This window comes from Motacilla alba, chromosome 8 (assembly GCF_015832195.1).
Source record: "Motacilla alba alba isolate MOTALB_02 chromosome 8, Motacilla_alba_V1.0_pri, whole genome shotgun sequence".
In the NCBI taxonomy this organism is placed as follows: Eukaryota; Metazoa; Chordata; class Aves; order Passeriformes; family Motacillidae; genus Motacilla; species Motacilla alba.
In genome coordinates this window covers 15461513-15485904 of record NC_052023.1, presented here as the reverse complement: position 1 = coordinate 15485904, position 24392 = coordinate 15461513, and the positions used below count along the sequence as shown (strand labels likewise).

Genomic DNA, 24392 nt, shown 5'->3' with positions numbered 1-24392 from the left:
CACGCAGGTGCGCGGCGGAGCAGGGGAAGCCCACACAAACCAGCGGGCTTTGTGTTTGCCTCAGTCAGCCCGAGCGCCGGAGCACGGCCCGTGTGCCGAGGCTGCCGAGCCGCAGCCGGCCCGACACCTGCGCTCCTGCACAGAGAAGCGCCACGTTCTCGCCACTCCTCAGCCCAGCGCCAAACCACAACAGCTGTGGCAGGCGATGGAAGGAAGGAGGAACTAAACTCCTCTTCTCCTTTCGGGGAATTGGTCTCTGCTTAGTTTGAGAGCCATGAACTTGTTGTACCCCACGTACTTCTGTGCAAACTTGGGGCAGTTTTGCTCACGCTTGTCTTCTGTGGGAATTCCCGAACCTGCCGGAGCGTGCACTAGAGCAGCGGACCCGGAGCCACGGCCCGCACGGTGGGCTTTGTGCAGGGGCCTGTGGGCGGCTCCTTGGGCTGAAGGAAGCTCCCCGCGGGCCCGGGCCCGGGGCGGCCCCGCGCCTGCGCCCGCCCCTTCGCGGCACCCGTAGGAGCGCTCGGCGGCCCCGCCCGCCGCTCTCGGGCTTTAATTCCAGGGCCGCTGGGCCGCGCGCGATCCGGCTCCGCTGCGGCTCCGCCGACATGGCGTCCACCAGCCGGTACGGGGGCGGGCTGGGCGCGGGGGGCCCGAGGGAGGAGCGGGAGCGGCTCCGACATCGCTCCCGTCCTCGGCACAGACAGAAGATGGCTGCGTCGCCCCCGATACCGCTTGGGGGCTGACCGGCGGCCCTCGCCGCCCTTGCCTGGCCCCGGTGCTGCCGTTTTAGTGCGGCTCTCGCGGTGCACGGCGCACCGGCCCCTCTCCGGTGGCCTGTTTGTCGGGGCCGTTCCTGAGGGCGGCCGGCATTCGGGATTCAGGGCGCCCACGCCTGTTCGTGCGGGCCGAGCCGGGCTGGGCCGGGCCGGGAGGGCCCCGGCTGAGCGGCCTCTAAGGGGCTGAGTTCGCCGCCCCTGCTTCTTCGTGTCGCTATTGCTGGGCAGCGCTCCGAGGAGACGCCGAGGTTTTTGGGGACTGATGTCTTGTGTGCGGAGCTCCTCGTCAGCCGCAGCTCGGTGCGAACCGCGACTCGGCCTGCTCTGTCCCCCGAGCGCGGCTGTGGCCTGGCCGGGCCGTGCCCTGCGGGCCGGAGCTGGTACCGAGCTCGTCCCGCCGTGTCCCGCGGCCGGGCACCGCCAGGTGCGGCCCCCGTGTCCCTCCTGCTCAGCACTGCCTTGAGCCGAGGTGCTGCTCGCTGGCCTGGCTCCACCTTATCGGGGCCTGAAACTGCTTTCAGGCTCCCACCCTAAATCCGTACCGGCACTAGTCAGCGACCAGACGGCTTTCGGGTTCTGAATTCTTTCCTCCTGGAGATATGCCGAATTTTTCTTTCTAGTCTGAAAGCCCACGGAGCAGACTGGAGTGACTCTGTAACTCCTGCTAAACGTGTTCCAGGATCTAGGAAGTGCTTCCGTATAGTCTTGCTGCGACTCGGGAGTCATTTGCTGAGACGGGCCTTGACACACGTGCCATGCATTTTTCATGGGCATAGGTGGCTTAGTAAATTGAACCCATTGCAAGGAGTACAGCAAAAATGTGTAGGTAGATAAACCGAGTTAAATTGGGATGGGAAGACACGTTTTTGCGATGTTTTATGAAGGTAAAGTCAAACAAAACATGATTGGTATTCTTTGAGGCATCTGGATTTTTTTTTCCCTTTTGCTTGGTGTGTCGCTGACTTTTATGTAATGCCAAATGTCAGATGATTGTGAGTGCTTTGTCAACAGTGTTGGCATATGAAACTTGTGGCTGGGAATAGAAGGAAAGTAGCCTAAAGAGCTTTCATGTCCTGTTTTGAACATAATTTACATCTGAAGATCTTGTGTTGACGTGGTTTCTGGAGGTTTTAATATTAATAGTTATGTTGATTTTCTGTTTTAGTTTCAGGTTGCAGACATTTTTGTGAACAGTCAGCAGATTAAAATGTTTGGGTTTTTTTGTATTCTAGACTCACTGGAAATATCTAAGAAATGAAAATTAAGATGGGAAGTATAGGTTAGGCTGAATTAATGGCAGAAATAATAGTGGGAAATGAGGTAGCTCAGAGTAATTCTATTGGAAAATTTTTTACAGTTGAATGGATTACAAATTGTTTTTTGGTTTAATCGGATGGAAGTTAGTAGTCGTGATAAATTTTTTGAGATCGACTTCTGTACTCTTGTGCTTTTAAGATTAAGCTTGAGCAAAATGGCTTTGTGAATACATGGATCCCAATTGTAAACACTTTTTACTCCAATTTTGAAATAATTTGTTTTAGTAGAATTATGTGACAGTTGTTAATATGAAGTATTTACTTTTAAAACATTTGGTTAGAAGCAATTGGTTGTTACTTTAATCAGTAACTAAAAGTTGTTGTATTAATTAATGCTAATGTTTTTGGACAGTTGTAATTCTTGAAGATCCATGGGTGTGAAAGAGATCTCTGTTTTCAGAACTTCTTGTCATGTAATTGCCTTAGGAGCTGACTATTTTCTGTTAAGATTTCACTATTAATTGCTTAATTTAAAATGGAATTTGTTCTTCAAATACTTTAAAATAAACTAGTGTTTGAATTGGGAATTTTCCAAACATAAATGTTTGTATGTGCACTACTTCCTGAATTAAGGACCTGGTAAATAACACTGTTCTGAGTATGGAGTGAAAATGCTGATGAAGAAATCGCCACTAAGTTCTTGGGAAACTTCATTAGTTTGAGTTACACTGCATTTAATCAAGTATGTTATGTAGATTTTTAATGTTTTGATTTGAAGTGATTTTGGTACAAGATGCATTACAAGAAAATTGGAATTTAGGTGATCTGATGTCTTGATTGTCAAATGTAGTTACAGCATTCATATAAAAAGTGCAGCTCAGGTAATCAAGTTAATATTCTATATAATTTAAATCATTAAGTGCTGTATTAATGAAGTGTTCTTATCATCAAGGAAATATTTTGCTTTTGCTATGCAGCCTGCTTGTTTAATAGTAATGAATACTTCTCATTTGTTTCTTAGTTTGGATGTACTTCCAAGGGTGACTTGCCCAAATCATCCAGATTCCATTTTAGTGGAGGATTACAGAGCTGGTGATATGATTTGTTCTGAGTGTGGGCTAGTAGTAGGTAAGTAGTTATTCATATTTTTATAAGTTATCGTGTAACCTAAATGGTGTGTGTAGGTTTGTGCCCTCTTGGTGTCTAAGTGTGGGTGGCAGATTTGATGGGGTGTGTGTTTGTTTGTTTTGGTTTTTTTGTGTGGGGCTTAGGTTTTTTTTGTGATTGTCTGTTTGCTAAAAGCTTACTGCTCTGAATAGCCTGAATTCTGGTAACTTCTTGCACTACGAAAATAATCAAACTCTCTTTAAAGACTGAAAAATTAAAATGTGCTGTAATATGAATTAGAGCATTGTGCTGTCCAGTCCCATATTCTGTTTTTATTCATGACTCTTCTTTCATTCAGGAAAGTACAAGAGATGTTATAAAAGCTCTCTGTGAAATAACTTGCTTGTAAGAAAAAAACCCAACACAACAGAAAACCAAACCCCAACCAGCCTCAGTTTTCCAGTAGCTAGAGGTTATCTTCTGTGCTTTAACATTTATCTTTGTATGGTTGCTAGCATGTGTGTTTGTTAATCACTTCTCCCAAGGCTTTTAAGCCTATCCTTAATTTTCCCACTGGAATTTTGTGGAGCTTTTACTTGGTTTGTGTAGCAGCAACTTCGATAGACCAAACTGTAGTTCTAAGTATAATGGAATATTTAAAATGAGAGGCCTGTTAGGCGTTGTCTTTTGTTTGAATGAGAAAGAGGAAGTTGCCATAAAACCTGCTGCATATACATTTTTATGTATGTTTTCTAGGATAAACATCTTACATGCACCTTACTGTTTTTATTCCTTTTATAAAGGGAAACTTTCCATGCTTGTATCATGATAATCCTTTAAACTTCATTGATTTCTGTTAATTTGTTTTAGGCCATTATGTGAAAAAATCCTCCTTGAGGGTGCATGTTTTGTGATTCATTCAGTGGTGCTAAATATTTCAAATTGTTTCTATCCCTTTTTCCTAGACTGTGATGGTTTAGTTTTGCCTTGCTGAATTAAAAAATATTCATAAAAAGCTGAAAGTTAAGGAATTTTGGTGAAGGTAGTACTAATTTAGCCAAGCAACTAAAATATGTCTTTTTATGCAAAAGCAAATTTCTACATAAAATGTTAAAGTAAATCTTAAAACATTTAAACTTGAGTACCAGTTTCCTTTAAAATTATGTAACTGTTTAAAAACTCTAAAGGAAGGATTATAACTGCTTTGTTGAAAAGAAAGGGTAGTTTCAATTGCATAAATTCTGATACAGGTCATTTAATCAGAATAAATTTGCTGGTTAAAAATTCAAATATCCACAGCAGTATTTCCTACTCAAATGTGATAGTAAGCTTCTAAGTTACTGCTTAAAAATACTTTGGTGCATGTTCAGCTCTTTGTGTGGCTGTCACAGAGGTTGAGCAAAAGTTTAGGAAAGCCCGTCTTGATCAGTTCATAACTTCTAAGATAGTTCTGGTATTGGGAGAAGAGGAAAAGCTTTTTCTTCATAAATGTAATTTTTTGTAACTTGGAATTTGTCAGAAGTCTCACTTCATGTACCTTCTGTTACCTAGTCACAAGGAATTCTTGCCCAAAGAGTTTATCCTCTGTTTTTTCTGAAGTAATAGCAGTGGTGAATTCTTTAGTTCAAAATGTTAGCAGTTTCAATGAGCAGGATCATTAGAATATTAAGAGAAACTATTTCTGAATTGAGTTTTTTAATGTGTTTGTAATTGTTTTAGTGCAGTTTCCCACCAACATTACTGGTAAGATAAAAAATGCTTTTTAGGTGAGCATTCTGTGGATTTCTCATCAAAACTTTAACAGCATTGTGCTGATTGTTGTCATTCTGTGTTGCATTCCTTCACCTACTTAGCTTGCCTCTATGTGTCCAATTCCTTAGCTAGGGTATCCAGCAGGTAATTTGGAAAACCAATTAACTAGGGTGACGATAAGTAATTGAAGAGAAGTGACCAAAGAGAAGTGAGAGCACTAAATATTTTCTCACCTGGTCTGATAAGAAATTTAGAGAAGGTGTAAACCAGATCCAATCCTTGATGCCTGTTTTCTGGAGATGATTGTGAAGTAGGGATGTTTTGAAGGAGTGAAGATAAAATTTAGCTTTCATGTGTTCCAGTTGCAACTTTCCTGTACTTGTAGCAGATTCCATGAGACAAGTTCCCCTTAAGAGAGTAATGATTTCATTTTCTATTTTTACGTAGGGAAGTTTTGTTTCAGGGCTTGCATGCATCGTGATCACACCTGAACAGAGCCCACTGAAAATATATTTTGGGATGGACTAAAAGTTACTGGGATCTTTCAGTGAGTGGGATCATTTAGAACAGTTAACTCTCCTCATGCAAAAATCAATATACTGTGTGGCCAAAGAAGTGCTACAGGTTTATTTAAAAAATACTAGTTTTTAGTGTCTGCAGAGTGCTGCTGGTGTAAATTTATGGAATTTGTGCTCTTACTTTACTGCTATAAAGTACCTGCTGGTGTGAGTTGTGAGTTCACTGCTTGTTTGTTTTTGGTTTTTTTTTTTGTGTGCGTGTGCAGTTTAGCTGAAGACAGGGCTAATAGTCTTTGACTTAACTAAGAGTATTTGCATTTGATGTTCTTCTTGCTTGCTATGGTAAAGTACTGAAATTGCTTATTTATGGAAAGAGTGTAAGGCTATTATATGTAGAACTGTAGGATAAAAGAGCTGGTGGTGCACAGATAGTTTTCAGGTTTGTAATCAATTTTCTGGGAATAAGAGATTAAATCTGTATTATTATCTTGCATTTATCAGTTGAAAGGGTAAAGCAATAGAAAATTTTGGAAGAGCAGGAGGCCAGGACACAGAGGAGCTGATCTCTTTATCAGGTGGATTCCATATTTTAGGCAGACCTGTATGTTGCAAGTACTGCTTTTTAAAGGGATTTTTGAGAAAAGTTTTTTATCAGAGTTGTTTTCTACTTTGAGGTTTTATTCTTAGTCTCAATAAGATTGAAATTTAAGTTAAATCTAGTATGCTGGGGGTTTTTTTTCACACCATTTTCCATGTGTTCTGAATAAACTGGTGTTTTGCTGTGCAATATTAAAATAATTTAATCTTGTAATGTCATTATGACTGAAGCTGGTGTTGAGAGTATTATTGTTTCAAAATACTGCTTCATTCTCCTAAAACCTCTCATCTGCCTTTTCATTATTACTTTTTGTGGATTAGTTTGTGTTCTGTCTTCATGGTAATTATTTCCAACTTGTTAACTTTTCCTTCTGCTAATTGCTTTTTACTTGAAAGGCACTTGGAGACCTAAATTATAATCGTCCGTGAAATTTTGATATTAGTCTGGATTGACATGCATTTGAGACTTAACAACTCTGTCCCGGTTTATTTGCTGTGACAAGAACAGTGTTTTATTATCCCTACCTTTCTCCAGTCATTCTAAGCTATGTGCTACAGTAAGGGTTCAGGGGCTGGTGGGGGAATTCATGGACAGAGTTCTTAGGGCTTAGTTCTGTGTTCATTTAAAACATTCACCATATCTCATTCTCCAGACACGGTTGGTGGGGGGAAAAGGATGTTGTTCAAGAACAGAAGGCTAGTAAATCCTCCCTCTTGACAGGCAGATATTTTGCTTACTACCTTATAGGCAGTGGAAAAGGCTGGGAATCAGCTCGTATGCCAGAAGAGGCTGAAGAAAGCAGAGTGAAAGTGGAAGACAAAACACTGAATTTTCTTGATGTAGCACGGTGGTGATGTGAATTTCAGAGGAGGATAAGAACAGGTCTAGTGGCATGTACTGCTATGTAGTATCTCAGGTATGAGGAATACCTCAGGTTAGGAATACCTTTTGAAGCCATTCCTTAAAGTTCCATATAGATAGTTTCATTAAATGTTGTCTTAGTGTGCAGGAATTAAGCAGTGAGGAATTTATTTTCGGTGTGTAGTAAGTGGTTTTCTCCAACTGGTTAGCTCAGTCTGCTTCACTAGGCAGGTGTGGCTACGAGGAACAGTGCTCTTGTGTGGATCTGTTTTGGGGAGCCTTCTTTGGTAAAAAAGCAGAAGTCTGTCTCCAGCTGATGAGGATCCTTGGACTCATATCAACTTGTTAAAGCTTTGAATCAGATTATGACCAATATTCAGACATTTCTGCTGTGTTCTGTGTCAACCTGGGTGTTCAGTTGAAGAATTTCAGGGAAAAATATTCAATAGCCTGTTGTCAGTACTAAGGCTGTTACAAAAATCTGAGGATTTGTTTGGCTGATACTTCTGACGAGTTTGAGATTAAAATGGTGCATTGTAAATTCAAATTGGTCCATGAAGAACAGGCAAGATTTGACTATACTGCAGGTTTTTTTTTTGTTTTTTTTTTTGGTTTTTTTTTTTGTTTTTTTTTTTTTTTTTGTTTTGTTTTTTTTTTCTTGGCAGTATAATAAACAAGTAGGAAGAGATTTCACATTTGCATCTCAACTGGCCAGTTCATTACTCATGATATCTGTCATTAGGGATAAGATTGCTTGCTTCTGTATAGCTGCTTGTTTTTTCTGAAAGCCAAAGAAACCCTTTATTTCTTTACAGCTGTTTGTAGTATCCAGTAAGTGGAGAAGGTGCTTAAGTACTTCTGACTTGCATCCAGTAGAGGGCAGTTACATCCATAGGGGAAAAATCTTTTAATATTTGCCTGTATGTTCAGGTTTTAACATTTTTAATTGAGATTCTGTAGTTTGCAGCATCCTTCACAAGTATTTGAGCTGTTGATCTTTTAAAGGCCTCAAGTCCTGGGGAGGTGTAACTTCAGTTGACCAGACTTGTCCACCTGATCTCATTTGTCCACTCTCATTTGCTTCTTCCAAAATTGTTATGCAAGCTGATGGCTTAGGAAGCCTGTAAGTCCTTTTAGATTTGTCATGATTTTGATATGCAGGAGCTGGTAAGCTTTTGTTCTTGTAGCAGTCGTTTGCCTGCGGTGCTGTACTGTCTGTTTCAATCCATACTTGCCTTTTGGTAGTGGTGCGATGCTGTTGATGTCTGGCAACTAGTTAAAATCATCTGTGGTTTTTTTGTTTGTTTGCTTGTGGGGGTGTTATGTTTTGTTTAGCCATCTGAAAACCTGCTTTAGTTATTTTAACTGTCTTGTGAATAGACTGGTGTTGCTGGTTGTGATGATAAATTTGTGGTGGTGACAATTAATTGAAAACAAGGTAACTTTTACAAAGAATACTCATGTCTTACTAAGGGCTGGAAATTTTGTAGAAAAAGCGGTGACTGTAAAATTATGTGTTCATTTATTTTTTTCCCCTCTCCATGAGTTTATTCTGTGGTAACATTTAATACATGTGGTCCTTAATAGAAGTTCTAAGGCTGAAAAATGACAAAAAAGCTCGTGTGCTACCATATGGGGCAGTATGTAAGCTAATAAATAGAATGTGGAGTAGATACACCTGGAGTGCTGTGTCTAGCTCCGGGCTTCTCTGTACCAGGAGGAGAGAGACTTGCTGGAGCAAGTCCAGAAGAAGGTTGCAAAAGTGATTTAGGAGTTAGGAGAGTCTTGAGAGCTGAAGCTTGATCTGACTGTTCAGCCTGGCTCTGTGCAGTTTCATGTCTTCTTCATTCTCCCCAGCTTGTAGCCTGCTCCTTAGTTTTTTCACTGTAGTTTGTCACAGCACCTCATTACTCTGTTTAATAAGGAGCTGACTGAAACTTAAGGGTAATCCTGTATGTATATATATATATACACACACATATTTATATTTAAATTAGGCATTGTAAAATACTTTTAATTAAAAGTATAATATATGTGCTCACTAGATGGCAGCATGTTCCCTAACTAACTGTGAGAATGAAGCATTCTCTACTAACAGTAGGTATTTTGGGTCTTCAGAGTGCAAATCAACTTTTAGTACTGTATTTATGTTAAAATTAAAATATTAGTTAACAATATGCAGAACTTAATGCAATGTGCAGCTAACATTAGAGCTCCTCTGGAAAGAACTTAAGAACATGCCTTCTCAGCAGTGTTTCAAGACTGGATATGGGAGATTACATTGCTCATGAATGTCATCATATTTCTTGTTTTGGTTAGACATCTTCAGTTTTAAGCTATCTTGTCTTCTTGTAACAGATAATGTAAAATCCAGAAGGAGAAGAAAATAAATATGTTTTATGAGTTACAGCAAGTTTGATGTGTAGATATTTCAAACTAAGTTTTAAAAACTGCTCAAAAGTCTATTTTAATTTTTGAGTCTGACGTGAGTTTGGTTTTGCATTTCTGTAGCACGTTCTTTGCATGTGTCAGTTGTGAAGAAAAGTAACCTTGGCCTGAGGTTTTCCATTCTGAGTAGCACTTCTGCCTTTTAGTAAATGAGCTTTTCAGATGATGAGTAACCTGAATTAGGTTACCAACCAGGGAAGTTGGCAGTGTGTGTTTGCACTGGAGCCTGTGTGTTAGTCTGTCAGACGGTATTTTAAAGAGACACTGAATACTGGAAGAGTAGTTTATGAAAAGAAATGGAGCAAGGGAGAAAAATGAATCTGTTCAGAAAGATGCTTTGGGATTTCAGCCTGGAGATGCATTTCACAAGGATTTGGTCCTGGAAACTGTTGTTTTTATATGTATTTCAGAGGAGGAAGCTGAGGAGGTGAACTCATCTGTTAGAGGAAAATCAAATAAAGGAGTATCTAATGTGACTGTACGTAGTGAAGCCCTTTTGTGCAAAAGGACTGCATCAAAAGGAAGTAGCCAAGGAATAGGTGGCCACTCCCATCCTTATTGCAGTTTCAGAGGGTTGCTGAAGCCAATATAAGAATGTGAGAAAGCAGAGACAGCTGTATAGTTTTTGGGAGCTTTTTTACTCTCATGTTGGACTGTTGAATCCATATTCCAGCTTGTTTGGGAAAGCCAGTCAGTAGGGTATGACTTAGCAAATTCAGTTTAGAACTTGAAATCTTAACTCAGGACTAATTTTCAAGGCTTTCTTATACTGCTTTTTGTAAGACTAAGTTTAGTATTTTAAAGTTTTGCTTTGACCACTTAGGGTGGGACTTAATTGCATCTGGATTAATATCACAGTTCCAAAGTGTTTTTTATGTATTGAAGAACTAAAGATAATAAATGCTGCATTTTGTTTCTTGTTTTAGTTTTTTGTTGAATGGGCTAATCCAGCTAATCATGCTTGTAGCTGAATAAGTCTTCCATCTATGGAAACCTGTGGGCTTGTTTATTCCATTTTCATTAGTACTTCTAGCTTGTGTCACACTTTCATAGAAGCCTTTTGAAAGATGAAATGTGCTGCCTAGGATTTATATATATTTTCTGTGACACTGACAGTATACAGAAAAACTTCTTTTCTGTAGTAGTAGATTTCTTGGCGTTACCAAGATATTTGCATACTGCATCTTAATTACACAAATGCTTTATATTTGTTTTACTTAATCTTTGTTCTACTTAATCTTTTCTTACTCTGACATAGTAGTCTCAGTCTTCCGTTTGTGATGTGTTTATCAAAGCAGGCAGTGATGTAGAACTTTTTTGTTAGAGCAGGAATGGTTCATAACTCACAAGAGGCAGATCCCTGAGTGAGTCATTTAGGTCATTCCCACTTGTGTGGAAAAATATTACATCATTGCTCTGTACTCAGTGTTCTATTTATACCATGCCAGAATTTTAAGTACATTTTGCTTTTTTTAGATGCTGTAAACAGTATTGGGGGTTTGTCTAAAAGTAAAGTTACTGCTAGGCCATAGAAGGAGCATTACTGAATCAAATATTTACAGAGAGTCCGGGAGTCAGAGGAGCACACTGTCTGCAAATTCAAGCTTGCCAAGGGTGTGGGGGTTGACCTTTGTAGCAGAAAGAGTAAAAGGCAGCACAGATTCATTCTATCTGTAACCCTGTAGCTTTTCATGGTTGTTTTTTTTCTTCTCCCTCTTGGTTTTTATTAGAGCAGTAAATAAAGGTGGAGCCATAATTATGAACAGGTCTGACAGATATTGATGAGAACACCTTTAACCTAAAGGTTCTTTTTTTGTTGTAGCAATTTCTTCTGGTTCATTCACAGCTTTCAATTTCAAGCATCCTCCTTGCATAATTTTATGTTAAAAATTGAGTTATTCTGTCGGAATAGAGTCCCCTTGTATCCCCCAGGGAATTCTGCAGTTGTATCACTCTGTCCACACCCTCTGTGTTTTCTTCAGCTTCAGATTTTGTACTGTTTTCAGAGTGCTTTTTTCAGTCTGTTTTCACCAGGTTAAATCAGCCTCTGTGATTTCATTCTAAGACTTTCATACTGTAAACTGTACAGTCAACGCTACTTTTTTTGCAGACATTTCTCTCACAACAAACTTAAACATTAATAAAGGTGGTGAATTTTTCCTCAGGTTTAGCTAAGGGTACCAATTATTCTGAAGCTTCTTCTGAGCTGTATTCTGCTTTACTTGCAGAACACTAAGAAAAGTGTTCCTTTTGTGTTCTTTTGTACATGTGTTCTTAAAAATTCTGTACTATTGCTCTGGAGGCAACACCTTTGCGATGCAGCTTTTATCAGATCTTTGAATACAAAGACCTGTGCTGGGTTTGGGGCTGGGGTTTGTATTTTCCTGTAGGGCTTTTGCCTGCATTAGAATGTTGGTGAGCATTATTTCTCAAACTGGTAAGTTGCTGAAGGAAAGATTTAGTTGAATGTGGAATTGAGAGGACTGCAAGGAAAGTTGTTTCATTCAGAAGATGTGGTGCTTTTCCTGTTTATTCTGAATCTGTACTGAAAGTCTTCCAGTTGTAACAGATTGTGTTTAAGAAAAAGTAGTTGAGTATATATATTTTATGTAAAACCTTCAAGCATCATGAAATTGGGCAGGGTCACAACTGTCTTCAAGAACTAAAATTGAGCTGCAAAATGTCATCAATGGTGGGTTAGAAGGTGCAAAATTGAGAGTACAAAGGACCTGGAAATGGTTCAAAAGAAGTAATTTACAATAGCTTGGTGGGATTGTGCATGATAGGTGATTCATGTGTGCACTATTAACACGTGGCAAGTGTGATAGAACTTGTTAAGTTACAACAGCTGACTCCTTGAGAACAATCCACAGGCAGTCCTGACTTCAGCTTGAAATTGAGATCTTGATTCCTTTTGTGTATTGGAAATGCCATGATGTTCTTAATGGATAATCCATAAAGGTGACAGTTCCTGGTTTCTGGATGCGTTTCTTTAGTTATTTATGTCTTCTGTGCAGCTCTAGTTGCACTTCTTTTTCCATTGTAGATCCTGAACGTTCCAGTTTGTTGTCCCGCCAGTTGCTGTTGTGTTTGGGAACGCCAGCAGACTGCCTCCTTAGAGTGCAGAGCTCAGATGCCTGCCTTAATGTTTCATGCAGTACTTTGAAGCACTGTGTCAATGCAGACTTTGTGTTGCCTTGTGTTCTCAGGTGACCGGGTCATAGACGTGGGCTCGGAGTGGAGAACGTTCAGCAATGACAAAGCAACCAAAGACCCATCTCGAGTCGGGGATACCCAGAATCCTTTGCTCAGTGATGGCGACTTGAGTACAATGATTGGCAAGGTAATGCTGGAAATACTAAATTTTACTGAGTGTTTTTATTTCAAGTACCAGATGGTGCATCCATAGAGAAACTATACAACATATGTATTTTTGAAGAGATTTTCGCCTGAATTGAAGTTGCATGTTTCAACAGTGTATAAAATGTGGCCCTTTCCTGGGGATAGAAAGAAAGGGCCAACCTTTGCAAAAAAACCCAGAAAATTTGCAGTGCTCTGGAGTTACTTGCTACCCTTAGATATATTGCTATAAATAGGAAAGCTGATGTTGCAATTTTAAAAGAAGTATACTTTGACTTAGCATGTGTGTTTGAGGTAGTTCTGAAATTAATGTTGAGATCTTAATAGCTAGTGATGCCTTTTTTTAGTAGTAAAATCTGTATCAGATTCATATTGGAGACCTGGAGACCACATTGTACATGTTCTTTCAATTAATGTTCAAGCACTAAATGTAGAATTTTGTCATGGTGTGAGTGCCTCAAAGGAAAGTATTCAGTCTACACTTAGGTTGAAATTTTGTGGTGCAATCATATCCTGCTGTTTCTCCTGAGAGCAGGCCTAGTCACACAAATGCATTTCCTTTAATGAAGCAGTGACCCAGGTAAGTTTTAATTGTTGTACTTTCTTCTTCATATTTTACTGCAAGATCCAAATTAATTTTTTGTGGATTTCCTGAATGTTTCATGAAAAGGGGCGCAGTTGCTGATTAAGAACATTTTGCTGCTTTATGTGTTTTCTCAGAAGTTTTTGTCCCAGTGATGTTGCTAGGATGAAGTGCCTAAATATGTATGTATAGGGCAGTGTGCAGCATACTTTTCATCCAAGAATTCTTAAAAGCAAGGAAGTCAACAAATGAATACTGATGGGCAGCTAATTTTCACCATTAGTGAAAAAGAAATCTTAGAGGAAATGTCCAAGTAGATTATTATGTTTTTGACAATTCCAAGCATTGCTGCCTATCACATTTGAGGATTATAGGTGGCTTTTGGAGTACATTCAGACAAACAAATATCTGCACTGCTTCATTAAAACATTGGCGTTGCTAATTGACTGTGAATGAAGCCGTGTTGTAGAAGTCACTGGAATTCTAATACTACCTATGTAGGATCAGAAAGAGGGCTTGGACTTCTGTTGCTGATTTGGTCAGCTGTGATAAAGATCTGTACCTTTATAGACAGATGGAGAAATGGATGGTTTGCACCAGGTTCACATTATTTCTCACTCTGGGCTGTGTAAATACAAGGTTTGTTTTTGGGAGTTCAGTTTGATTCAGTCAGTAGAATGACCTGAGCTCCTTTAGAACCTGCACATTAGAAAAGACAAAAGACATTTCAGGTAAAGACAGGTTTTGTGTCCATATGATCAGTGACTTTTGCTGTTAACCCTCTTCCCTCTGGAGGTTCAAATCCTCATTTGGAATAAAGAGGTATAGCAACCTTAGTGAGAGAATTAAAGACACATAGGAACTTACATGAAAAGTTGTTTGCCCATGAAAACAAAAAGCTTTCAGAGCTGGACATTCAACTAATGAAAGTTTTGCTGTGAACCAGAATATCCCAGAATAGGCAGGAGCAAACTTGCTGTAGCAAAGAGTGCCATTCCATAAAGACAAGATGAGAGTTTTAGTATGGCATGATTTAACCTATGAGAACTGAGTAAAAAGTGCTGGAGCTGCCAGGATTGTGTTTGGGATTGTGGAGGGGGCAGTCAGTCTAACTGTGGATACTTCATTTGCACAGGGAGGAATTGTAGAAGAGGTGCATTATTTTCTATGGGAAATGGAGAGTCCCTTTGACAAACCAGGATGTTTTCTGCGCAGGAGTTCCTGTGTTTGTCTTGCTAGTAAGCAGGAGCTCTGCGATGTCCGTTCCTTGATGTGAGCTCTGTATCAGGGGCTGGTTTTTTTCAGTGTTTGGAAGGAAGTGAATGGCTTTTATCAGAAGATGCTGAAGACATCTCCTGTCAGTGCAGAAAGGTCATGAATTTTGCAGCAAGGAAGCAGTCCGTTTCTCAAGCAGTCATCTGAAGTCCCTACTGCCAGTAGGTTGGGATGTGGATTGAACTAGATGGACACAGTGGTTGAGCAAGGGTGAAATTGGTGTAGTCTTGAAGAAGGTTAGTATCTGACAGAGTGCAGAACAACCTTTATGAATACTAGAGAATGGAACAAGGTAAGATTATTACCCTGTTAACAGCAGGTTTTAGAAGGTCCTGGAGTGGACCCCATATTTGTGTGCCAGAGATGGTTTTAACCTTTCATATTGGCTATTTCTTTTTGCTTGCGGTAGGACTGCAGATAAGAAAATCTTTACAGCTGACCTTCTTCATCCTTGCAAAAAACACCCACACCAGGAAAACCCCTAAAACACAACCTGTGTTGTGGGAAATCCAAAAGAGAAGGATGCTGATAATTCTCATGGCACATCATGTTAGATCTGTTTGCTCCTGGGAACGGAGATGGAAATGGAGTCTCAACCAGTTACAACAGTATTGCTTTGTAACTGTAGAGGAAGAGGGTCAGTTCTGCTTCACAGAGTGGTTTGTCTCTCTTTCCTCTGGGAAGGCAGGAGGTGCTGCTCTGGGGCCCCTTCCTGCAGGGATCTGTGGTCTGTATGTGTTAGCTGCTCTGCCTGTGCAAAGGGATTAATTCCTAATTGGTTTTATGCGCAAGGAACCCATCTGTCTGAGGCAGCAGCAGCAGCCTGCATTGCAACAAAGATTAATTTGCCTGTGAAGAGGAGGGTGAATAGCATAGTTGGCAGTGCTGGAAGTGGTTTGAATTCCACAGGCAGGTCTTCAGGATACTGGCACAGAGCTGTAACTCTGAAATTAGATACTATGTGCTGTAGTTGATCTGATTACAATGCAGATCAATTGGAGGCATGGTGAAGTGTCATGTTAATTGTGACTTGATTGCCAGAATGTTACAGTTATTTTTAAAATTCTAACATAAAATTAAAGAAAAATAACTAAACAAGCATCTTTTAGTTTTGCTTTGATACAGGGAGCTCTCATCTAGGAATCTAAAAGCAAGCTGCAAGTTTTGTTTCCTATCTTGTGGAAAATGTCTTTTGTCACTTTTGCTAGTTAATTGATTCCTTTTTTTGTAGTAACTGCAACTTCAAGAGAATTTATTTTGGTTGAACAAAGATCTAATGCAATCTCTTGCCATAGAATTCCTGTCCTTTGATCAGATATCTCTGAAAGAAAGCTGGCTTTTGTTAAACTGCATGGCCTGAATCTGGAAGTGCTATATTGATAAACAGTGAGAAGGTACCAGGGGCTGATGATTGAAAAAGGAGAAAGGATCCATCAGACTGATCCATTTGAGCTGGCTGTACTGGGCAAGAAGACTGCTGGATCAGGAGGCATGCCTTGGTGCTGTGGTTAACCACTAATCAGTGATGTAGCTGATACTGGTCATACTTTGTGCTGCTGTGGGGAAATACTGGGGTACAAAGCTGTTGAATGCCAGCACTGTAAACCTGACCTCCACTGAGCCCCCTTCAGAGATTGTCACTGTTTACTTGACTTCATTTTTTCACTTTAGTTACCTTGAAGGGTGTTTCCAGGATTGTACCCATGAGGTTTCTGTTCTGTTTGAAAGCCAAACAGGTAGAACTCCTGACTCAAAGGCCACAATAGTAAACCACATGATTCATAAAGTCTACTTCATTTAAACTGTGTGGCTTCTGTCTTTTTCCATGAAGGGAAAGGATCTCCTAACATGGTTGTCAAGGGCTGAAATCAATAAAGCATTGGGTTGGTTTTTGTTTTTTTTTTGGTTCTCCTTAACCAGTGGACCAAGGAAAATCCCTGTGATGAAGGAGAATCCTTGCTGGCTCCAGGACAGAGCAATATTTCCTGGGAGATTAGTCTCTGATACTAAGCCTAGACAAGGACCTGGGGGCTTACTCTTGTTTGTGCTCACTCTTCTGGCATGTATAAGAGTTTGAGCTCATGCAATTCCATGTAAGCATGTGTGCGTAGCAGTGGTCTAGGCCATGATAAGCACAAATGTAACACACCGCAGGGAACAGGGGTATGACTGATGGCCAGCAAGGACCCTTTTGACCTGTATACTTTGGGCCAAGGGAAGTGGTGTGTATGGCATAATTTTTGAATGGAAGGCCTAGTATTGCTCTTTGTGGCCTGAAGTCTGTTGTACTTTAGTCTTGCTCTTTGTTTACCTTTTCATCTTATTGAGAACCTTTGAATAGTTGGAGGTGTTCATCCAGCCAAGGAAGTAGGATTGTCTTTGGAGCAGCCCTCTGTTGTGTTGGTGCCAGGATCATGTCTGAGTGCTTATTTTGCATCAAAGGATGTTTGGAGTAGTAGGAAAAAGCCATGAATGGTTCTGGAATCTGTTAAAGACCTGTTGAAGGAGCTAAAAAGACTTGTGAGGAGGGTTCTGTGCCGAAGTCCTCAGTTGCCACAGTGAGTCAAGGTGAGCACCATGGATGGTGTCTCAGCAGGGAGGGATCCACTGGGGCTGCTGGAAGTGGAGTGTCATTGAGGCCTTGGGCGTGGGAAAGGGAACAGTGTAAGTGAATGGTCAAGAGCGAGTGTCATTACTGTCAGAAACATGTATTAAATGCAGAAGTGCACCTCAGAGATGGCAGAGTTACAGCCTGTGTTAAAATAGAAGAGCAGTTCCCTAGAACATGGGCCAGGAATGAAGAAACTGGGCAGCTGAGAAGAAAAAAGGTGATGCCAGGGCACGTTCTATGCTTTGTTCACTGTGCCTTTACCTCACTTTGTACAGCCTGCACATCTCGATCCATTGCTGGGTGTTCAGTTTGAGATCTCTGTGTGCAGGTGCTTAGCTAGGTTATCAGTCAGCCACAAATCAAGACCTGCTTTATGTTTACTGGTTTTGGCAAAATGACACTGCAGTAGTCGGCGTCTCTGGTGGCTTCTTTAAATGACCAAGTCTGTCTGTAGTGAAAGCTGGATGCCCCATCCCAGGTAAATTGTTTGAAGGTATCAGCAAGGAGTAAATGCTTGCAGATTTCAGGAAATCCATGTTTCTACACATGATGGGATTATGAAGAAGTGGTTTCCACTTGAAGGAACTTGGGGTCCCTTGCATACTGTGACAGCGAACACATATGTAGACAATATAAGTTACAGATTATAAATTGCTCTCCTCTTACAGGACATGTCATTATCAGCTGTCACTAATCTAACATGGCATTATTTGGTTAAGACTTGTTTTGGACTGCTGGCAGATTGAAAACTTTAAACATTTTAGATCCTTTTGGTTGGGCATGTTTGCATATTTAATAGAAGTATGCAATTTGCTCTGTAAGTTGTAAGGTACAAGCAAAATGGTACCTTGGAAACTTGTTTTGAAGTTGCCAGGTTAAGTGTGAGGCTCTTAATTCTCCGAAGACCTCAAGCTTTTATTTCCAGAGGCCACTGATTTTCCCATAAAGTCAAAATACATGGATATTTCCATTTCCTGATTAAGGCTTGCAGCCTCTAACAGGCAAGGTGTCAGGTTGGGTTTGACTGGCTCATTGGTTTGTGTGTTTGCCCATGCCTTCACTATGATGGTTATCATTGTTACAACTGGTCTCCAGCTGACCATAAAATTGTTTTTCTGACTCACCTGTGTGCCACAGATGCACCCTAAAGGACACACCAGAGTAGCATAGAATATCATCCTGGACCTCAGCACTTGTGACAGGAGTATTAAGATGCACCCATTGGCTATATATTCTTTCTCTTTTTGACTCTGTAACTATTGTTACATAAGGGAAGAAAAAGCCCCGTGTAATCTGCGGTCTCTGGGAAGCAATTCACAATTTGAGACTGGTGCAAAGTGTAGAACTTGTGTGGAACAATGCTCCATTGAATGAGTTACTTTCAGTGATGGTTATTTGCACAACTGTTGGAACTGATGCCTTGAATTAAAATGTGTAAAGCTGGAAGATGTTTGCTCTTGAAATGAGCAGGAAGTTGCTTAGTTGCTTGTATTATTGATGATACAAATTTTTCTTTTCAGGGCACAGGTGCAGCAAGTTTTGATGAATTTGGGAATTCAAAGTACCAAAATCGCAGAACTATGAGCAGCTCTGATCGTGCGATGATGAATGCTTTTAAAGAAATTACGAACATGGCAGACAGAATCAACCTCCCTAGAAATATAGTTGTAAGTTCATGTCTCCCTTCCTTAAATTGTTCTGGCATTGACTTAGTTAGCATAATATAATGAGCGCATGAATTTTTGATATTGCTGCTAATTAAATGGCCTAGAGTTAATTAAATTTCATCTTCTTGCGTTGAAGGATCGAACAAATAATTTATTCAAGCAAGTGTATGAGCAAAAGAGCCTGAAGGGGAGAAGTAATGATGCTATTGCTTCTGCTTGTCTCTACATAGCCTGTAGGCAAGAGGGCGTTCCAAGAACATTTAAAGGTAAGTTTTCAGTGATACAGATTCAATTCTGCTATGAAGGAAAGGTTAGTTACTGTCACTGTAGGAAGTTGGTTTTCTTATTCCTGGACTTTGTCAAATAGGTTGTTCTCAGCTGTAGCTCACCTTTGAGGGCAGGGTAGAAGGGTCTGTGGGGATTTGTTATATTTGTGGAGTAGGCTCTAGGGCATGGAGATTTTTAGCATTTGAAAGTTATTTTGAGTGTTGGTGAAACTTAAAAGGCATTGCTTTGATCAGAGGATGGTGGAGACTGTTGTAACTGATTTAACTGAATTTGAACCAGCAGTTCTGTAGTAAATCTGTGCAACTTTTCCCTCACAGATGCGATTCTCTAGCATTCAGTACCAAATTTCCCTTACTTAGTGAGCTCTATTAATTAGTGCCTTGTGATAAATGCGCACTGACTGAAGTTTCACAAATGGTCAGAGCTTATTTAGTGATGGTGGCCTTCAGGACATTGGCCTTCTTTGTGAGTCTTAATATATTGATAATCAAGTTTGATTATTTTGGGGGCAACAAATGCTGTGAAGCCTAAGATTTAATTTATACTCTCTTTTTCAGAAATATGTGCAGTGTCCAGGATTTCAAAGAAAGAAATAGGCCGGTGTTTTAAACTTATTTTGAAAGCTCTGGAAACCAGTGTTGATTTGATTACAACTGGAGACTTCATGTCACGATTCTGTTCTAATCTGGGTCTTCCCAAACAAGTACAAATGGCAGCAACACATATTGCCCGTAAAGCTGTGGAATTAGATTTGGTTCCTGGGAGAAGCCCTATCTCTGTAGCAGCTGCAGCTATTTACATGGCATCACAGGCTTCTTCAGAGAAAAGGACACAAAAAGGTAAAACTTGACTTTTTTTTTAGTCTTTTTTGGTTTGTTTTTTTTTGCCATGTCTTTCTTTTTGAAAGAAACTTCAGTGTTCCTGTAACACTTGGATGAGGTCTGTGCTAACAGTGATAAGCTCCATTCTAACTGCATACAGCAGGGACCAAACCAGGATCTCCCAGTCCCCAGAATGAACATGGCTACACTCAGGGTAGTAAACTGAGTTCATTTTCTTCTGGTATTAGGAGTTGGATTCTTGAATGCAATGGACCAGTGCATTCAAATGAGCATGATAATTTAAGTTCACCTATGGTAATATTTTTGTGTGTCTATTTTACTGCTCTAAAATATTCCAGACAGGAACTTGGTGGCAGTTGCAGGGAGCACTTGGGCTTTGGATTACATTGAATCATTCCTGCAGCCAGGGAATTGCCTGCATTAGTACACGGTCCTTGACTTACCGTGAGCCTGTGGTAAAGGTGGAAAGTGTGGGATGGCAAGGTTTGCTGTGGACCAGCTGGGGCTGGTCCCAGATTCCCTGCTGGTAGGGTAGGCTGTGGGGAGCCAGTAAGGAATTCAGGGCTCTTGAGCCACAGAGCAGCATGGATCAGCCCCTGAGGCTCAGGGGAAGGAGGCTACAGGGCAGCAATGTCTGGGGAAAGAAGTTTGCTAAGGCTGCAGGGGGTAGAACTTGATGCGAGAAATGGATTCAAGTGCTCCTCCTCAGAGTTGTCCAGTCCAGATTAGAAATGTTGAAAATGTTGCAATTTCTCAGTGGAGCATTCCTTTTGGATAAAGAATAGCTTTTACCTGTCAGGTTGTGATGTTTTGCTCTGCATTTGTAACTGCTTATGTCCCTGGAGCTTCCATCCTGTTGGCACTTTCCTGGGCCTGTGAGGGATCTGGAGCCCAGGAAGTTCAGTATCTTCATCCTTGCTGGTTGTGAGCTACTGGATTGCATCTCGTAAGAGTGATAATTAAAATACAGCTGCTTGCCATGGACACCACAGCTCCACACTGCTCCAGTGTTTTTGGACAGTGCTGAAGGCTCTCATGCAGTTCAAGGTTTAAATTCCTGACTTGATTTAACGAATAAAGTTTCTGTGCATCTCAAGCAAGTGTTCCCTCAGCTTGTTAGACAGTGCTGTGTGCCTCTGCCTTATTTTCTTGGTGCATTTTAAGGTAAATGTATTCCATGCTGAACTGAAGGCATCAGTTTTTGTCTGTGACTCAGTTTTTTGCTTGTTTTTGCTTATATTTAATCAAAGCATAAAAATGAAGATCGAGAAGTTGATGATGATTTGTTAAAATATTGGTGGTCATATGTAGTAGATGTTTCTAATTACTTTTACACTCTTAGCCCTCTTCCAGTTTGAAGTTTGTTATTCCACAATTTATAGGTTAAGCTGAACTGTGGCACATAATAAGACAGACTTACGTATCAAAAATATTAGTCACCACAGTTAAAACCATTTCTAATGGGCTTTTGGGGGAGTTGCAAGTGAAGCAAGTTATGTTTGCTGGTTTCTTGAATACAAATGGCAAAAGTAAAAACTAACGACTTCTCTGCTTTTTGTTGTAGAAATTGGTGATATTGCTGGTGTGGCTGATGTTACGATTAGACAGTCATACAGGCTGATCTATCCTCGAGCTCCAGATCTTTTCCCAGCAGACTTCAAGTTTGATACCCCAGTAGACAAACTACCACAGCTGTGAGATTGCAGAGGGTTAATTTCTGTTAACCTCCCAAAAAAACCCAACAAAAACAAACTCTTTATTTTTGCCTATAATAAAGGATGTACAAAGTGTTAATATTGGGTCTTCGTGTTGTGGAACTGGAGGATATGGTGATGGAGCATAACTGCTGGAAGGCAGCATACATTCCAGGGGTAAACAAGCTGATTGTGTGGAATTTTGTATGTATATATTAGTGGAAGTAAATATTTAATATCTGTTGCAACAAATTTAATTTGATACTGTTGTACTTATTTAGATTTCTTTTGTAGGGATCTAGTAAGATGTATTTTGGAGAATTTAAAATATTGTGTAATTCCCAAATAAACTGTTTTCCAAAAACACCATCTTGTGGTATGGCTGCAATGTGACATGCACGTACTGTAGTACATGCTGAGAACTGGAATGCAGTCCATGGAATGGTGGAGTGAGCTTCATACTTGTGGGCTTGTTCACAAGGCTGCTTAAATGCTCACATTATGGACAATTTCTGATCTCTAGAGTGCTCTGGTAGTTGTAGGGAGCTGTAGTGTGGGTGCTCGCACCCAGAATGTAAACAGTTGCTGAAAAGCCTTCCAAGTTTTGCACAACTGCTGCAGAATATTTCCAAACTGGTTGCAAAAGGATTAATCCCATCCTTGGCACCATCTCTCTGATTCTCACTGTCTCTGCTTTTCTGCCGTGAATTTGATATAATGACAAAGCAGCTACTGAGAAGCATGAGGACTCATTTTAGTTGAATTCCTGGTAACTTCATGATGCTTAGTACTGTACAAAGAGAAGTAAAAAGTATTTATAGTGTAAGTTTGTTAAATTTCTGACCTGCCAGCCCACCCTGCAGTCTGGCTGGCGTGTGGTTATGTTCTAAGTGAGCACTTGCTGTTTGAACTGATATGCCAGGTGCTGAGTGAAGGCCTGAAGTAGTTCAGCCCTGCCCAGACTAAGAGCTTTGCACACTGGTTGCCTCCTGACAGTGTCCCTTTGTGTACAAAGCAACACATGCGCTTAACTGGGAGTCTTGTAGTTCCTGAGATTTTTGTATCACAGGTGCAAGTGCAGTTTAACTACACAAATAACAGCTGAGGGTCGGCTTGCTGCACATCTGGTCTAAGCCAGCCAGAGGGACGGCTCTGTCCAGTGCTAATAGCACTCACTAATTGCCAGTAGCCCTCACTTTGTTTGCTAGTTGAGCTTTAATTGTCTTCTGCCGGTACGTACTGGAAATGTGGAAACTGAACATTTTTTCTGTAGGTTGCACAGTCCTGTTACACCACAGAAGCTGTTGGTTACAGCCATGAAACATTCTGGTGTAGAGGTTAGGAGTACACTTAGTCGTTGCCAGGGCATGTATTCATTGTCTGATGTATTGCCTTTGACTTTGTTGCAACATCTTCTGTTACCTGGGCATTCCTGGTCTTGGTCTGAGCTATTCTGCCTGCATCCTCTGTGCGTAGTGGGATGCTGTGAATGGGCTGGGCCTGACCATTAATGCATTGCTACAGCTTGGGAATGCAAAGGTGGAAATTGCTTTTACTGTGAGTGCTGCTTTCCAGCATAGATCTGTAGATGAAATCTGCTCCATGAAGGTTGAAAGTGACTGAAATGTACATTGCCCATAATGCTAATCTTAAATCCTTTCAGGCATTATACACGGGCACTTGACGGGTGAGTGTTTGCAGCTGAAGTGGTTGCATACAGCAAAGATTGCCTGGACAGGAATTTAAATACATCTGTGCACAGCTCTGAAGTGCAGCAGATGGAGGCAGGGAAGTGCAATCATGCGGTGACCCTGCTGTTCCATAAGCAGTTCCTGTGTCTCCCAGGGTGTGGGAGTAACTTTGCAGCAAGAGGCAGAACTAGGAATCTGCTTGAAGGGGCAGGTCTGTTCTGAAGGCCATTTACTACTGGCTGCAGTATACTAGTTAATGTGAAGCATAGCAGGAAAAAATACGGCCTGGCTCTGAATTAGTTTTCAGGCAGCTCGGAGCCCTGCGGTAGCTCCTGTCTCAGCCAGGCCCAGGGGCGGGCCCGGGGGGGGCAGCGGCCGCCCTCAGGCCGGGGCGGGCTCTGGGCGCTCGGCTCGGCCGGGGCTGGGCCTGAGGGGGCGGCTCCGCAGCCGGCCCGGGAGAAGGCAGGACGATGAAGGGTTGCATTCCCCACACACAAGTGTGTGAGGAACATCTTCAAGCGTTAATTCAATGGCAGCTCAGATTAGATCCTCGAAACGCTGGAGCCAGCCTTTTCTGGAATGACTGTTTAGCCAGGTATGAAGTGTCTGCCTGTGGGCAAAATGGCTGCGTAAAATTCATGTGGCTCTTAAAAGTAAAGAGCTCTGTTCTAAATGCACTCAAAAGAAAGCTTCATCCTCTAGACTGTCCAAAGAAAAGCTCAGGGAGGGGTAGGGAGGTAGGTACAGACTGTGGTTTGGTTACACAGCTTGCTAAGGAATGGGGGTAGGAAAGAGACTGTAATGAAGCAGTAGCCAGCAGCAGGGCTGAGTCGTCTCCCCCGTGCCCTCAGGGGAAGCCTGGGAGGGAGAATGCTGAGCCAAGCAGACCGGACTCCAGCTGTCCTGACTGCTCCAAGCCAGAGACTGCTCAGAGGCAGTTTGTAATGTTCTTAAAAAAAAAAAAAATAATGGGAGCCTATGGAGCTGCCACCAAGAGACTGGGTCCCCTCCTGACAGTAAGATCTTTTCTGAAGTTACCTGTGAGGAAGACATGACCAGCCA

General features: G+C 41.2%; 1 protein-coding gene across 1 annotated transcript; it reads left to right on the top strand.

Moving 5' to 3' along the window:
* Positions 1 to 474: 474 nt before the first annotated feature.
* Positions 475 to 24289, top strand: GTF2B (general transcription factor IIB). Its single transcript, XM_038144749.1, has 7 exons — positions 475 to 625; positions 3057 to 3163; positions 12529 to 12662; positions 18669 to 18815; positions 18952 to 19081; positions 19661 to 19942; positions 21510 to 24289. The coding sequence occupies exons 1-7, from the start codon at positions 609 to 611 to the stop codon at positions 21641 to 21643; spliced, it is 951 nt and encodes a 316-aa protein (XP_038000677.1). The 5' UTR covers positions 475 to 608; the 3' UTR covers positions 21644 to 24289.
* Positions 24290 to 24392: the final 103 nt, after the last annotated feature.

Excerpts from the sequence above, each read along its gene's own strand:
- GTF2B (XM_038144749.1), top strand. Across the intron at positions 19,082-19,660 it reads CGTTCCAAGAACATTTAAAG|AAATATGTGCAGTGTCCAGG; the intron begins GTAAGTTTTCAG and ends TCTCTTTTTCAG. Across the intron at positions 19,943-21,509 it reads AGAGAAAAGGACACAAAAAG|AAATTGGTGATATTGCTGGT; the intron begins GTAAAACTTGAC and ends TTTTTGTTGTAG.